This window comes from Ailuropoda melanoleuca, chromosome 13 (genome assembly GCF_002007445.2).
Source record: "Ailuropoda melanoleuca isolate Jingjing chromosome 13, ASM200744v2, whole genome shotgun sequence".
Classification (NCBI taxonomy): Eukaryota; Metazoa; Chordata; class Mammalia; order Carnivora; family Ursidae; genus Ailuropoda; species Ailuropoda melanoleuca.
Window position 1 is genome coordinate 12631128 of NC_048230.1, and position 16989 is coordinate 12648116.

The window sequence follows — 16989 nt, forward strand, 5'->3', positions numbered from 1 at the left end:
TACCTAAGCTGCTGTTCTTTGCTGGCATCCTGTTCTAAAGCATGAAAGTCCACAGACAACAATGCAACAATGGAGTTGACAGCTTCCACTCCAGACAGAAGACGAAGGATCAGTTTTTTATCCTGAGCCCAGCTTTGGCTCTGGTCAGCTGGAGCACAGAGCGCCATCCGCACCAAGCAGGGTAAGAGAAGTCTTAATTCCGGATCACTTAAAGACGCCAACCGAACAACATCCACCTTCTGCATTGCCTCAAAAGCAAAAGGGCTGACAAACTGAAGACTTGTACACTCAGCCATTATCACTGTTGATCCTAATGATAAAAAAAAAAAGTAGGTATAACTCCTACATGTATGAACGTCCCTCTTTTTAAACATACCCCGAGAAACGTGGTCTATCTTTAATAGGCTCCTATGCTGGCTATGTTTCTGGCACAATTAAAGGCTCCCTGTGTTTTTACTCTCACCTAAACAATGAGAAAGAAAAGAGTACATTAATATCTCCTCCAGCCCTTGGAATCTTCTGTTCTAATACTTACTTTGCAAAGAAGAAATATGAAGCCCGGAGAGATTAAGTAACAGGCATACAGTGATGACTGACTAGCTAGTGGCAAAATCCAAGGCTGAACCCTCATCTGCTAAATCTCAGTCCAAGACTCTCCACCACATCAATCATCTGAGCACCACAATGCAAATAAAAATGAGCAGTATAGTTAAGAATGTTCCTCTTCTACACCTCTTTAGTTTTTTATGCCTACTTAACATATGTAAAGAACTGTTAGGCTTCTCTTTCCCACCCTCCAAGAGTCAATGGAAGCTAAATCTCAGTAGCCAAAAGCAATGACAGATTCAACGTTCTGGAGGCCACAACACTATCCTAATGTCCCTTGTGTTGCTTGGGGAGAAAAACAGCTGTGGAGGTGCAATTAGCTATAGGAGAAAGAGGAATTCCACTTGGGCAATTCCACTTGGGAATTCCACTTCTCTGCCTTCACTAGTAATCAGAAGACAAAAAAAAAAAAAAAAGGCAGGGAGTAGGTGGCCAAAGCCATGCCCTCTAAAACCCACAGACTAGCAAAATCGTGGGTTAACAAAGTCGTGGGCAGAAACGTTACTCTGTTTTTAAGCAAGAGGAGCTGGCCTTTTAACAGAGGGGCGGGCTGAGGGAGCAGAGGCGCCAAGACCTGTGTGTGCTCACAGGTCTCGCCCTCAGCGTAACGAGAACCAACTAGTTCCTCCCGCAGAGAAATGTACGACCAGTGACCGACGTGGACCGGGTAACGCGCTAAGGCCTGAGAGGCGGAAGCTTCATACCTTAAGATTTGCCCTCCAACCTCCCTGGACCCAACACGGATTCCGCGCCCTAGAGGCGGGACGCGGTAGAAATCGAGAGCGCGATCCGAAGTTGGGCCTAGGCGAAAATCCCCATTCGCCAACCCTAGCTATGCCCTGAGTCGTCCCAGGCACCAAAAACCCAGACGCCGGGACCAATGGGGTCGGCAGTGCGATACGCTGTATGGGGACACCGCACAAGCACAAAGGAAAGACCCGCACTGAAGGGAGGGGAGAGCAGAGGGGGCTGTTTCAACCTGCACCCAGCACCTTCATTCATCCCCAGCGTCTGGCTCCCGTCGGCCACCGTACTGCACGGAGAGGACGGCCTGCTGCGAAAAGAAACCCGGGACGTCGGCGTTAATGCAACGGTGCGCGTGCGCGGTCCCACCCCTTCCTCCCCGCAGTAGCCCAGCCTAACTACACAACCCTCGACCCGGAGATTTAGAATGGTGCTTCCAGTGCTTTCTCCAAAGCGTACTTACCACCCGTGTCCTTTTCGAGTAAGTGCTTAAGACCCTCCGAGCTACAGTTTCATCGTCACAGGATTTCTGTGGCACTTGAATGAAGTAACGTATGTAAAAGAAATGTTAGTTGTTTCCACTACTTGACAAGAACACTAATGGAATCAGACTGTACTCTTCTCTCCATCTCTGCCTATGACGTCCAAGCACCGAAGTTCTAGAATCCTAGGATTGATAGATGAATTTAAAGATTATTATTTTCTGAGCTTTCTTCCGCTCTTGACTTCACACTCTCAGGGTCGGAAGTTAAACATCGTAATTTCAGGGTTCTGTACTTTAGGGTCAAGTGTTAGGGGATGGGAAAAATGGGTGGGAGGATCGGGAGGTACAGGCTTCTAGTTAGGGAATTAACTCCCTTACAACACAGAAATTGCAGTCAATGGTATTGTAATAGTAGCTATACTTGTCATGAGCATAAAGCATAACATACAGAGTTGTCCAATCGTATTGTTTCTGGATTTGACTCTTCTAGAGAACATAGGTATTATATTAATCATCCCTCACATTTGTATTTTACAAATTTCTAAGTGTTTTTTGTAAGCCTTTGAGGTTCACAAAGGTAATATTAGGAAGGTATGCTTACTATTGAGTTCATGTAACAAATGAACAAATTGAGACCTCAAGAGGTTCAATGTTTTGTCTTTAGTCACCAGCTAGAAGGTGGCAAACTTAAAAGCACAAGAATCCTAATCTAGTAATCCTAAACTATTTCTACGTATATGAAAATAGTCCTAATTAGAATTGTACAAATTCATTTAAATTATTTGCAGGGGCGCCTGGGTAGCACAGTCGTTAAGCGTCTGCCTTCCGCTCAGGGCGTGATCCCGGCGTTCTGAGCCCCACATCAGGCTCCTCCGCTGGGAGCCTGCTGCTTCCTCTCCCACTCGCCCTGCTTGTGTTCCCTCTCCTGCTGGCTGTCTCTCTGTCAAGTAAATAAATCTTTAAAAAAAAAAATTTGCAAAACTCACACTTCAACCATGTACTGTAGTTTGATGTACTTACCACAAGAAATCTATTCAAATATTTCAGTGCCTTACTAACGTGCTAGATGTATTGGATTCTACATGCAATAGTAAGCAAAACAGACCCTGTTTCTGCCCTCATGGGGTTGTTTGGTAGGAGACTATTCATACAAACTGAAAAACACTATGAAGGCTCCACATAGAATATTACAATAAAGGAATGTAACCTGGGGACCTGGTCTGAGGCAAGGGTGTATGTGGAAAGTGAGGGAAGCCTTAAGGCAAAAATAACCCTAGGGCATTCAAAGAACTCCTATGCCTAGGAGACTGGGAGAAAAACACAGGAAAAAAGCCCATTTTGAGGCTTGTGGAAAAGAAGGCAGGAGACAGACCATGTAAGAATTTTGGTATTTAGAGCAAGCAGCAGCCATAAAGGATTTTAAGCTACCAAGAAAAAAAAAAATCACAGGTAATATAAACTGTGAGACAAAGAATAACTTAATAAGGTACAAGTTCCAACAACATACACCTCCTTTTAAAGTCTTAGTTTAAAATTTTTGCTAGCAGAAACGATTTCAAAATGAACACAATTTTGGGGTTTGTCCTTACTCAGCTTAAGTTTGTACAAAAATATTTAAAATGGCTGCTTACACAAAATATTTTTAATGGATTGTTCATATCTGAATCCCTTTATGATGATTCAAAAACATTTATGTGGGGGCACCTGGGTAGCGCAGTCGTTAAACGTCTGCCTTCGGCTCAGGGCATGATCCCGGCGTTCCGGGATCGAGCCCCACATCAGGCTCTTACACTAGGAGCCTGCTTCTTCCTCTCCCACTCCCCCTGCTTGTGTTCCCTCTCTCGCTGGCTGTCACATAAATAAAATCTTAAAAAAAAAAAAAAATTTATGTGATCAAAAAAATAGGATAGAACTAAGCTTTAAACATGTGAAAGTATCTTGTTTAGACTAGAAAACTGATACCAAAATGATCAGCCTAAAAGGAATATGTAATTACATATACAGTTTTCTTGTATATTAATCACTGATATAGTTAAAATTATTTAAATAAAGTACTTCAGATGGAAAAATTAAAAATCCATCAATTTTTAGATTACCCCTTTCCACTTATGATGAAAAAAAATAATTTTTACATAAGTTTAAGATGGAAATATTTTTAACAGAATGAGACACCACAATGAAGGCTTCATGAATAATTTATTCCATTTGAAGTTTTGTTTTTTTTTTTTTAAAAAGTATAAACCTTTTCATTTCCTCAATCACAATTTGTACAACTCAGTGTTATGGCATTCGGCAGCAATAGTGTTTGTTCCTTATTCTTTTTTTTGTCACATTAAAAAAAAAAAAGCAATTGGACCATATTAAATGTCACTGCTAAACAACAACTTTAAAACGCCCCTTCATAAAGTGACCAAGCTATTTTGAGAGAGTTGATGCTGACATGTCCAGTAATGACGTTACAATTTGTAGTTTAAACTCAGTAACTTTAAGGTCCACAAATCCAGTTTGCTTTGAAAACTAAAGCTATTTTAAAACTTCATGAATATATCAACCTGAGGAGTATTTTAGGTCCCAAATCCAGTTTTTTAATTAATACTCCACAAAAGAGAAAACATATATGAAAATTTAAACCACAGTTCTGGGCCCATTAAAACACCAAGAAAAACCGGAAGGTTAAGATTTCCAGCTTTTTTGGGGGGGGGGGGAGCAGGGCCAAAAAAATTGTACGTCAAAAACATTTTTCCTTAATTTAGACAAACTAAAATCTTAAGAGGAAACCCAGACCAAAACATTACTCATGCAACATTAAATGTGTTAATAGACTGATATGCGATGCCATAGTGGATGAATAGCAAATTATATGATGCAACAGCATTTAAAAACTTCCTTTTAATGTATTCAATTTGAACATTTTAAATAATGCAACATAGTATTTTGATATTACAGTATTAACATAGTGCTTGATTAAAGATCTGCAAATCTTTGTAGTAACACATTAAGTTAAAAAATTACCTCAGAAGGTAAATATGAAGACGAAAGGAGAATATTTTAATACAGTAATCTGTGCCATACTGACAATTTGAGTACGAATACAGCTGAGGATAGTTGACTAAGTAGTAAGAGCTTAATTTTAGTGGTTTAAGAAAAGTTTAGAAAGATTTAAAAATTACAGCTACTTTAAAATTTAAGGATTACATATAAGTACACTTGGTGGCCTTCTGGCCAAACAATAAGGTGTACAGAAATTTATTCATACAGTGTTAATTCACAGTCCTGAACTGAATGGCTTGCATAAGAAAGTATGGCTAGATGTTTCTCACTGGCTGGAAGCAGACATTATATAACTAATCTTTTTAAATGCCAAAATACTGAACTTCCACCCTGCTTGGTAATGGATAACTGCACAAAAAACAGACATTAGCACTGTAACAAAGAAGTCAAGGTGTTGGTGATCAACTGGTAGAAAGTATATATTATTTTGCTTACCATTTAAAGTAACAAAAAAAACTACCCATACTTGTCTGTGACAGTACATTAGTAAGTCAGATCCATCATCCCGCATAAAAGGCTTAATTTTTTTTTTCTGAAATAAGTCTTCTGACCTTTTCTAATGGCTATTTAATAATTTTCTATTTAAGTGTGAACTTATATATAAAGGGAAGAAAAAAAAATCTTATCAGTAAATCCTGTATATTTGGGAACTACTCCCTGATTCCCAGATAAAAAGGAATTGTATACTGGGTTTCTTCCTTATGGCTCCATATAAAAGAAACTGTCAGGGAATAATTTTTTAAAAATCTATTTTCAAACTGAGGTGTGGTTACTATAAGCTAGTGATATTAAACAACTGAGAATATAGCTTTTATTTTTAAAAGTCACTACTGAGCTAAGTATATAAAAAAGGATACTTTTTATAGAAATTCCAAATAAGCATCTTTTCCCTCAAATCTCAGACAAGCTTTTTTTCAGTACAGAACAAAACATGCCAACATAATCTGTAGTGTGCTAGCATAATTTAAAAATGAATGCAGAGATATGATCTTTAAATTTTAATTTCAAAAATGCTGACCACTGGAATTGCATTGTAATTTTGAAGTGATTGAAAACCTGTCACCAGTTGTGTTCTTTATAGAAAAAACAAGACTTGCTAATGTTTTAATATACACAATTTGAAGAAGTTATATTGTTCATAAGAAAGTGATATTTAAGCTAAGCATATAGTATTTACAAAACAAGTTTCAGTAAAAACAAAACAAAACATACCGAATTACAGTTTTGTAAATACAACTGATTTTGCCTTTGTGGAGAATTAGTGAATGTACAAATTCGGAATTTTGTTAGACTGCTTCCAAGAAAGATAGGTAGACTTGGTGACTGTGAATTCAAGTCAGCAACATAGGTAGGAGGCTAACTTGGACTCTCTTGTGAGCAGCACTGTAGAAACAACATTTTAAGGGGGTAAAGCCTGCATAAAAGCATTTCTCTTGGCATGTGCAAACAAGAAGGGGGGAAGCTGTATTGAAGGAAGGGGTGAATTAAAGTCCCTAAAATTCAAGTCCCTTCTTTAGGGAGGTGAGAACCTCCTTGGCATATGCCCTGCCTTAATCTGAGCTGTGTTACAGAAAAGTACAGACTCTGGTGTTTGGGACTGCCATCTCCAAACCAAGAAAATTAAATAAATAAAAAAGGCAAAAGGAAACAGGTTAAGTTTAGAAAATGGTTCTTTAACTAGTGGAATAGAGTCTGAATACCAGAATTCACTGAGAATCTATTTACACCACAGTTGATTGCACACACACACCCATACATATGCATACTCTCACACACATTCCCAATCTTTAATTTAAAAAACAAAAAAAGTCAAACAATCAGAGTGACTGTTCTTAAAATAATTTGTAAAATGCCTAGAGCTGGGCTAAATTTCAACCTTATAGCAGATCCTGAAGATAATTTTCATAATTAATAATATTCCCATGCCTAGATGTGCCACTGTCAAAACTGAAAAAAAAAAAAACATTTAAGCATGTAACATTAAACACCAAAATTAGTTTAAGCATTCAGTAGCAAATGTTTTTCTTGTAAAACTAAGTTTCTTTCACTGGAAATGGCCTGAAATATTAGTCATAGCCCTAAACCATAGTACAAAATATAACTGAAGAATTCTCATTTTATTCTAAGTTAAACCACCCAACAATATCACTTGTATATTGCCATCAGTTATTCTGTAAAGGTGTGATAATATAAAATGCTGTAAGACCTGGTACCTTTTCAATTTATAAACACAGTGAACTTCATTACTGTACATGTACTCTGCAACTACAGCTTAGCTGTAAATCCTCCACACACAATGGTATGGACATTATTCCCCCTCTATCCCCATTAAACTGTACATCGAGACAATACAAATTTACTGTCCCACCCACCCCCTTACAAAAAAATAATACTCTAAAAGCAACCCTACTGCAACTTTTTAATTAAGACGATTACATATATTTTAGACCAATTGCTTTAAAGCAAGAAGGCAGTATAAACCTTCTAGGAAAATTTTTATAAAAGAGGTTAAGAAATATAAGACAATTTATACATTTAAAAACTTACAATAAATAAGAGATGCAGGCATTTTTGAATACTAGATACTATAATCCAATACAAGAACATCTTGATGTTCTGAAGCCATATGTTGAAATTCATTGTTCCTCATGTTTCCTCTCCATGCTTTTAATATTCATTTAACATGACTGGGTACTATGGCTCATTACTTTTCACAAATACTGTGACTGGAAAAAAAAGGTTAATTTTGCTACGAAAATGTTATAATACGTTTTGTATGATCAGTCATCATCCTAAAGAGTTCAGTATAGTCAATGAAAAATAGCAGGGTTATAGCCCCTCCCCCCAAGTCAAAACAATATTTGTTGAAGTAATAAGAATTAGACCCCATCACAGATGACTTTCACTGAGAAGATAACTGTAACTTAATCTTGCAGCGAAATATCTTTTTTCCTTGTTCTTTTCTTGCACAGTTCCATCGAATGAAGATCACAGCATATTCATGATAAAGTTATATAACTGATTCAGCACCACAAAATGAATTGGGAGACATGAGCGTCTGTCCTGGATTGCAGGGTCACAGGTTAGCCAGGAGAGTGCATTGTACTGTTCCAAAACAAACCTGTAAAGTATAAGTCATGTATTTACTTTCACTGTAGATTTTTGAAGCATTTCCTAATTATGGCATTTAAGATTCAAAGCCACTTTAAAAAACGTGGAAGGTATGGAATAGAGAGAGTCCTTGGGGAGATTAAAGATTAACTAATTTTCATAAAAAGTATCCTCAAAAGTAGACTACACATGCTAGAAAGAAAAGCATTCATTCTGAATGATGCACTTCATCTAAAGATCCAAGAGGACACAACTGTAAATTATTGCCAAATATGAGAAAATTACGTAAGAATCAACATTATATTCTTTCAAAGATGCAATGGAGAACCTTTAATGGTAAAAAGAGTTCTACCTGAGGACATCTGAAGTCTGATTTGAGTCAAGTGGGTGGGAGTGTTTACTGTGAAGCAGCTCGTCAGATTGCACTGAAGGCACGTGGAGGTGCAAAGAGGCCTAAAAAAAAACAGGACATCAGTCAGCCAAAGGGAAAGTTGCTGGTTTTACCTTATTTTCCCATGGTCTCCTCCTTGATGAAATACATTTTAGACCTATGTAATGAATGGGCACCACTATAAAGATGCTTGTTCTTCTTAACTAGTTTATTACAGAATTAATTTTTAAGTGCATAATTTATATTCAATCTTACTTTATTTTCATCAGCTCTATTGCTTTTGAGACAACATAATAATCCTTAAAAAATTATTTAAAAGTTATTTTAAAAGTCATTTAAAGTCATCTATTTTCTGAGTATAACAGGCCTAGATGTGTAAATGCTTACGGAAGCACTAAGCGGATAAACCTGAACAGTCTGTCTACAGGTTACATAGAACTTTAAACTATGCACATACCTGTAGGTCCAGCAAAGAAAAGTGAAGAGGAGTAAGCATATGCAAATATACTGCTTACAAAGCTATAAATTTTAAACAAAGCTACCTATGGTGGAATTGTAAGCACTCTAGTAGAGTGCATATAATGCCTTCTTTTGCCCATGCAATTTCATAATGGAGGCTTGGTGACAACTGTCACACCCATTTCAGTATGACAATGAAGAGTGGAAGAAAGGAATTTCAATTAAAGTGAATCATTTTTTGCTAAATGAGTCAAAAATATTATATAAAGTGTTAAAAAAACTATGAGAGATGAAGAAATTCTTAGATCTTTCTGTATACTGCAAAAGGTATTATTTTATATTTAGGTGATCTCTCCTCTACAACTGTAATATATATATAAACTCTTGTGTTATATATTCAAGAATATAACCAAAGATATATATTTTTAACTGCCCATAAACTCTTGATTTATAAAATTATAAGCAAAAGTCTCATGTGGCAGATCACTACAAATTAGATGAATATAGTCAGTACCAGAAATTACCATTTAATTTCTATGATAAGATTTTTTAATCGCCTAGGTAACAATCTATTATTTTTCCAAGTAAAGAGAAACACATCAGGTGGTTTTACTGCCTATGGTGTAAGAAATAAAATGGAATGTATGAAAACAAAAGGTGAACAAAATTATGGTAAATTATGCCTTACCTGGTAATTCAGACCAGAAGTCCTAATCTTGTTACACTGTATCTGAGGGTGAATGCCCACTTTACACTATCCTCTCTGCAAATAAATATTGAGTAGAAAAGAATCTGGATAGTCCCTTGGACTTTCTGTAAAGTGGTGTTTCCTAAAAAAATGTTCCGTGAAACACTAAGGTCATGAACTATTAATTGGTGTTACACAATCGCTTTTGTGTATTAAAGTAAGTTTGGGAAATAGGTATACAATGTTATTTATTGCTGTTTTTCAGAGACTTTAAATGTGCATACATGTATTATAACAACAAAAGGGGGTAGAAAGCATGTGCAACATTTCCCAAAGGACCAAAGAACCCTTTGTTTTGTAGAAACACCAAGGGCTACTATTTTGCAGAAACACACTTGGGAATATGTTCTTGTAATGAGATCTGTACAGACCACTGTACATATATTGGAAGGGGAAGAAAAGTCATATGATAAAACTTTATTACCTTGGCTGATACTCCCTAAATACATTATTGCATCAATAGTCAATTCAGATCAACAGCTGTTGTATTCTTTATGAATGTGCTACAGAAGTTCAATGCTTAGTCTCAAATGTCACTGACTCGATGGGGCCAAGATTATCAAGATTTAATACCAACAGGCTTAAGAGAGGGCAAGCCTATTGGTTCAGGTACCCACTAAAATATAACCCCCCAAAACTAAGCATAGTTTCCAACGTTAACCCTGTAAGTAAAAAATCAACTGGCAAGAAGTGAGGTTAGCATGACTTCTAGAATAAAACAGTCAACTTCTGGTGCATGTACATTAAGAATAAGTGAATCAGATCTGAATTTCCTATTTTGGAATAGTAGTAAAGCAGCAGCAGTAACAAACTCTGGACAGGGCTTTCACATCTCATTTTACGATTTTATAATATAGCTCAACCTCGTTATGTCACTTGCTAATGAACTTGTTTTGATACATAAGTTACTATGGGTCTGAGAATCTTAGCACTTGAAAACCACTCAATAGTTTTAACACAGCAATTTACACAAAGGTAGAAAAAAATTTTGAGGTAGTAAATGGACCTAAATATCAAATTTTCTTAAAAAATTATGAATCCTTTAATCCCCAAAATATTGTGGCATAATAGCAGTATGATGTAATTCAAAGAATAACTGTATAATCATGAAAGGATCCAGACTGTAGTCCTGGGTCTACTATCAATTTATAACTTTGGACAAATTAGAGTTTTTCTCAACTTTAATATGCTCACCTAGAAAATGAAAAGGTTAGATTAAAAGTAATATAAGGTTCATTCAGCTCTAAAGTTCCGTATGTGCAGCTGCAAATATAAGAGCAAGGGTCCCAGAAATATGACTTAAGATTAATGAGAAGTTCAAACTTAGTATCAATTTGAAAAGTAGAGCTGTTTCATAATTAGATAACTTCTTTGTGATCTTATCATATTTCACAATGCATTTAATAAGACCTTAGACACTTCTCTACATTTCTTAGGAATTAAGCCATCAATTAGCATTATTTAGGAACTGGCATAGAAATGGAAATACCTTAAGAAAAAGGGGACACTGATATTGTGCTTGAGGACATGCTGACCAGAACCAGTCAGGTAACGGACCCGCTTTGGCAGTTGATACAAAGTAACCAAGGGCCAATGGTTGCTGAAGAATATTAGTTACTTCATCATGAGATTCTGTTGAAAGTAGCCGATCAGTACCTTGACCCTTAAATAGAGAAAATTAAAAGTGTGTTAGTTCATTTGCTATACCTCGGCACTAGATATACAGAATGGTTTATGGCAATCAGTCTCACGATCTTATGACATCTATTTAAAAAAATACTAAAGGATACTGAAAAAAATTAATTGGTATGTACTTATTAAGAAAATCATAATTAGAAACAATATTAAAAGAATGAGTTTTAAGAGTTATATGGGGAAATTAATATACCAGCTGTCTAACAAGTTTGTATTATTATGCCGAGCCCATGTTCAGTGTATGTACGTATATAAACCTTTCCAACCAACTGAAAAATACAAAATGTTCAATGAAAGTTCTAACTTACTTCCTCAACTAATTCCTGACCACCACGCCTCAATCCAAAAGGTAAATTACATTTAGTTTTGTTCATCTAACACTATAAAATGCAGTTATTAGTGTTTTGGAAAGCATTAGGGCAATGGGAAGGGACAACTATTAAGTGATGCTCATATCCTTTAGATTAGTCCATGTATTTTATTTATGTTAAAGAAATAAAAAGAAGAAAAATGGTAAGTATGGAAATGTTCGCTGCAACATTAGCTACAACAGAAAAAAATAAAATGCTAAATGTCCAACATTTTGGGAATAACAAATTATGGGAAAATGATGTTAAAAAGCTGATTACACTCATTTATACATATTGAAAGCTGCAATATAAATACATGTGAAAGGAAGGTAATCTGCTCAAAGTAAAAGTGATTTTATTAAAGTGATGAGATTACTGGTGCTTTTCTATACTCATATATATTTTTTGAATAATCTCACTTTTTTTTCCCCAGGGTTTTTTATTTTTATGTAATCTCTACACCCATCGTGGGGCTCGAACTTAAAACCCTGAAATCAAGAGTTGCATACTTTACCAACTGAGCCAGCCAGGCACCTCAAAAATCTCACTTCTTTCTAGCTTAAAAAAAAAAAAGAAAGAAAGAAAAAAGGAAGGAGGGAAGGAAAGGATGCAAGGTAAACCTAGAGAAAGAGCCTTATTTTAAAAGGGCAGGTTCTAAACATATGCATACTATAACAATCAAACAACCGTTATATATAATTTCACTCAAACAAAGATGTTATTCAAAGGAAGCCCAATTAGTTTTGAGTTCAAATAGAAGGACAAGACAGCCTGCTTCCCAAATGCTAAAAATTAAGACAGAGGGAAGAAGAAGGGTGGTCAGTGTTTCTTCTGTTCTTATGAGAAAATTAGTATTTCTATTATGTTCCTCCTCACAGCTCTGATATGAATGGCAGCTCTTAGAGCATATACTAATTCTCAGGTAATCTGATCCTATACCTGATTAGAAGCTATGGTAAAGTGGCAGGAAAACTACGAAAGGAGGACTAAAGCCAAGTAGTCTAGAAAACATGAAGTCAGGGACAGCAGAGCCTTAGAGACTCTTTTTATAATGCACAATTCAAAGTAATAATATCTGTAAGACAGACGTGGAGAAACGTACTATTAATCTCACTTTTTGCTAATTTCCAAGGAAAAAAGTGCTTTATTTCATATATCAATCCATTAATAAGTTAATGAATGACATTTAGATTAACTAAGCTTTTATAATAGGGTTACCTTGCCAGCATCACCTCCATGGGGGTAATGAGATCCTGGAGAATGTACAGGAGACCCCGTTGGAGATGCAGGAAGAATATTTATGATATCAGGGTCAAGATCATCTCCTGTGTCTAACAAATCAAAGATACCCATACCATCTGCTCCATCTATACAGGAGAAAGAAAAATAAATAAATCCTCCATTTTTCACATCCCGCAGTCATTTATAGGAGAGGGTTAAAATAAATTAATGAATTTTAACCAAAATGGGTTAATTTAATTAACATCTATGGAATGTCTACCATGTGCTAGGTATTATTTTAGAAGCCATATATATAAACAATTACACATTATAAACAAGCATGTGGTAGTGTGAATAATGCCCTCCCCCAAGATGTCCACATCCTAATCCCAGGAATGTGTGAATATGTTACCATAAGGAACTTTGCAGATGTGATCAAGCTAAGGATCTTGAGATGGGGAGATTATTCTGGATTATCCTGGTGGGTCCAATGTAATCACAGGGGTCCTAATAAGAGGGAGGCAGTAGGGTTAGAGTCAGTGAGGAGATGTGATGATGCTACACTGCTGCTGATGGAAGAAGGGGCCATGAGCAAGAGGTGCAGGTGGTCTCTAGAAGGTGGCAAAGGCAAAGAAACAGATTCTCCCTTACAGCCTCCAGAAAGAACCAACCCTGAAGACATACTGACTTTAGCCCAGTTAAGACTGATTTTAAACTTTTGATCTCCAGAACTGTACAATAATAAACGTGTGTTGTTTTTAAATGTATTTAAAATGTATTTAAAATGTGGACTATGCACAATACTCTAATTCTTTATTATGTAAAATATATTCAAGTTATTGTATAACACATTGAAAGAAGAAAATAATAAATACTCCTTACTTGTGATTTTGTTTCTTTTTTTAAAGTACTAGTCATTATGTCAAAATCAGGGACCAGGCGGGTGAACCTCTAGTTTAGAGATGTACCATTTTCTAAGGTACCTCAGAACAAATGGAATATCATTTATTTTCTCTTCTACTAAATGTAATCTGTAAGTTTATCTACAAGAGTTATCCCCTACTATGGCAGTTTATATAAATTATTTTGGCAAATCAATTTAGAAAGGAATATAAAATGTGTTGCAAACTCTATGGTCTATGTACAGATAGCAAGCAGCACAGGCAAAAACCTGTACATTTTATGATCAATGTTGTCTTTTAAAATAAGTAAATATGAGATAATTCACAGCACTAGTTCCAATATCACTAAGGTAGAAGAATGGCTGTATTAGTTTCCTACTGCCTTTTTAACAAATTACCACAAACTTGTTGACTCAAAACAACACACCTTTATTCTCTTACAGTTCTGGGGTCCAAAAGTCCAAAATCAGTTTTACTGGGCTGAAATCAAAGTACTGGTCATTAGGTCAAAATCAGGAACCAGGAGGCCTATCCTCTTTGTGGAGGCTCCAGGGGAAATCTGTTTTCTTCTCTTCTCCAGTATCTAGAACTACATTCCTTGCATTCCTTGGCTCATGGCCCCTTCCTCCATCTTTGAAGTCAACAGGACAGCATCATTTCTCTGACTTTCCTTCCCTCCGTTTCCATCACATGACCTTCTCCTCTTTTGTGCATCACCAAATTTCCCTTTGCTTCCCTCTTATAAGGATACACGTGATTGCATTTAGTGCCCCCGGTGCATAACCCAGGATAACCTCTCCATCTCAAGATCTTTAACTTAATCACATATGCAAAGTCTTCTTTGGTCATCTAAGGTTAACATTCATAGGTTTCAGAAACATTTACCGGACAAGGATAGGTTTGGGGAGGCACTCTTCAGCCTAAAGTCAGTCACAATCATCAAGGCTTATTTTATATTTGCAAACCTTTAAAGAACAATTCACCTACCATTGTTGGGATTAAAAGCTAAGTCCAAATTTTCAGTGGTGTAAGTAGCTGAAGCTACTTGCACAGAAGCAGAAGTAGGGAACACAAGTATATGAGTACATGATGTATCCTGTGGGGTATTTAGCTGAGATGTCTGCATGTTTAGAGTGGTGCTTCTTCCAAATACAGAACCAGTTGACACAGAATCTGAAAATAAAGAGAATTTATTTTTTCTTTCAATAAAAGAAGAATCAATTTTACATAATACTAGAAACACAGCACATGAAGAATTAAATCTGATATAAACTAAGGATAGCTAACCTGGCATAATAACAAAAGAGCCTTGGGGTTCCATTGCTACCAAGCAAGCACTGAGAATGCTGGGAGAGTCTGCAGCAGATATACCACACATTCTACACATGTCTTTGAGCCTTTTACTTAGAGACTGCAAGTTTCGACGACTCAGCAAACTGCTCCAATCTGTGGGTATCAATAGTAAAAAAAAAAAAAATATCCAAAGTAACAACATTGTTAACACCCTCTAGAACCAAAGTTAAAACATAATGGTTTTAAAATTAGTGAATTCCTCAAATAGAAGTTATCATGAAGCCAAAAATCTCTTATTGTTGATGTTACTCAACATCCTTTGTCCCCCTAACTTTAATGTATGTCAACATCAATTAGTATCCGCTAAAAAGGGATGAGCTGAATAATAAGTGGAAAGGGGAAAAAATGGAAGACAATAAATAAGAATAGTAGTAACGACACTGGTTATTCAAGTCAAAATATAGTAAAATGTCCTTTTAAAACTGGAATTAAGCCATCTGTGACCCAGACATATGTGATTGCTCTTTGAAAACAAAATAAAAAACTAGTTTTTATAACCTCTGCATTTTATTCAGTACATACACACAGATGTGGTCTGACAGTGTATTAATTAACATAAAGCAGAAATTGAAGTACTTAATAATCAAAGCACAATTTTACCTTTCAATTCTCCATGACCAATCCTTCCTAAGCGGCCAATTACAACTCTCCACGGTAATGAACTCATTTGTACAAGTCCTAAGCACCACTCCCAAAGTTTCTGTAGACCAAACCTTCTAGCAGATCCTTTTTTCCGACGAGCTCTGTTGTAGAGAATAAAGAGACAATTAAATATTTCTAAAATTCGTAAGAGAATATTTTAAAAGAGCTCAAATTTGTAAAAAACTAGTCCCAAATTTTAATGTTTGACAATTTTTACTTAAGTCCTAGGCAAGAATATACATAAAACCATAGGTTTAGCATGCTTTCTGTTTTTCATAATACACATTAAAATAGATTCTTAACTTAAAAATTGTCCATGGAACACCAAAATTCATCAGAAACATTGTTCTACACCAGAGACTGGCAAACTTTTTCTTTAAAGGGCCAACATATTAAGCTTTTGGAGGCCATCAAGATTCTGTTGCAACAGTAACCCTGCTAATGCAGCATGAAAGCAGCCACAGATAATACTTAAACGCGTGTAGTCAGATTTGGCCCACAGGCTGTGGTGTGCCAACCCTTCTTCTATACTTTAAGTTGAAGAATATTAAACAAAATACTACACTTCTCAGACCAAACAACACTGCTGTGTTTTCTGCATGCATGTCCTTTATTAGGCAAATACATGACATAAGCACTCTGTGGCTAAGGAACGGTAGTTATGACTGACTGAGTACTTAATACATAGCAAGCATTATACCCAATTTACACGTAATACCTCATTTCAGCCTAATAAACCCTACGAGGCAGATAAAATTACTCTTCCAGTTTTACAGAGAAGCAAGCTGGAGCTCAGCTAGCTAAAGTAATTTTCTCGAGATTGCATACCCAATAAGTAGCAGAGTTGGGATTTGAACCCAGGTCACTATGACTCTGGAGTTGCACCTTTTAATCATTGTATCACTTCTACTTTCAGTCAAATGGCAATCCTATCTTTGTACTGGAAAGGTGATATTCCTTCTCTACTCTTTCTTGTCCTTCACAGATAAGCATACTATTTCCAAAATTCACTTAATGAGCTTTTAAAAAATCAAAATTGTGTCAAGGAAATATGGTAGGAAGTATTCCTCTAATGTTTATTAAAAATGGTCAATAAATCTTTATAACCAATAATATAGTGTTTCTATATTCCACTTCTCAGCACCACTATAACCTAATTAATATTCATTAAACATTTTCTGCATATATCAACCTCTTTTTTTTTTTTTTAAGATTTTATTTATTTATTTGAC

General features: G+C 36.0%; 2 protein-coding genes across 7 annotated transcripts in view; both read right to left on the reverse strand.

Moving 5' to 3' along the window:
• The window catches only part of INTS2 (integrator complex subunit 2), a 49253-nt gene extending 47556 nt beyond the window's left edge, over positions 1-1697 (reverse strand). For 2 of the 6 annotated variants that reach the window (XM_034640507.1, XM_034640505.1), the window contains exons 1-2: positions 1551-1571; positions 4-310 (exon numbers count right to left, since the gene is read on the reverse strand). In XM_034640507.1, coding sequence (XP_034496398.1) covers positions 4-296 — 293 coding nt within the window. In that variant the 5' untranslated portion in view covers positions 297-310; positions 1551-1571. The other 4 variants (XM_019804979.2, XM_019804978.2, XM_002924347.4 and 1 more) reach the window with 4 other exon arrangements.
• Positions 1698-4011: 2314 nt separating this feature from the next.
• The window catches only part of MED13 (mediator complex subunit 13), a 97654-nt gene continuing 84676 nt past the window's right edge, over positions 4012-16989 (reverse strand). The window contains exons 24-30 of the mRNA XM_002924346.4: positions 15716-15858; positions 15050-15208; positions 14750-14935; positions 12858-13006; positions 11084-11257; positions 8349-8449; positions 4012-8006 (exon numbers count right to left, since the gene is read on the reverse strand). Of these exons, the coding sequence (XP_002924392.1) occupies positions 7874-8006; positions 8349-8449; positions 11084-11257; positions 12858-13006; positions 14750-14935; positions 15050-15208; positions 15716-15858 (1045 nt within the window). The 3' untranslated portion in view covers positions 4012-7873. The remainder of the gene's footprint in view (positions 8007-8348; positions 8450-11083; positions 11258-12857; positions 13007-14749; positions 14936-15049; positions 15209-15715; positions 15859-16989) is intronic.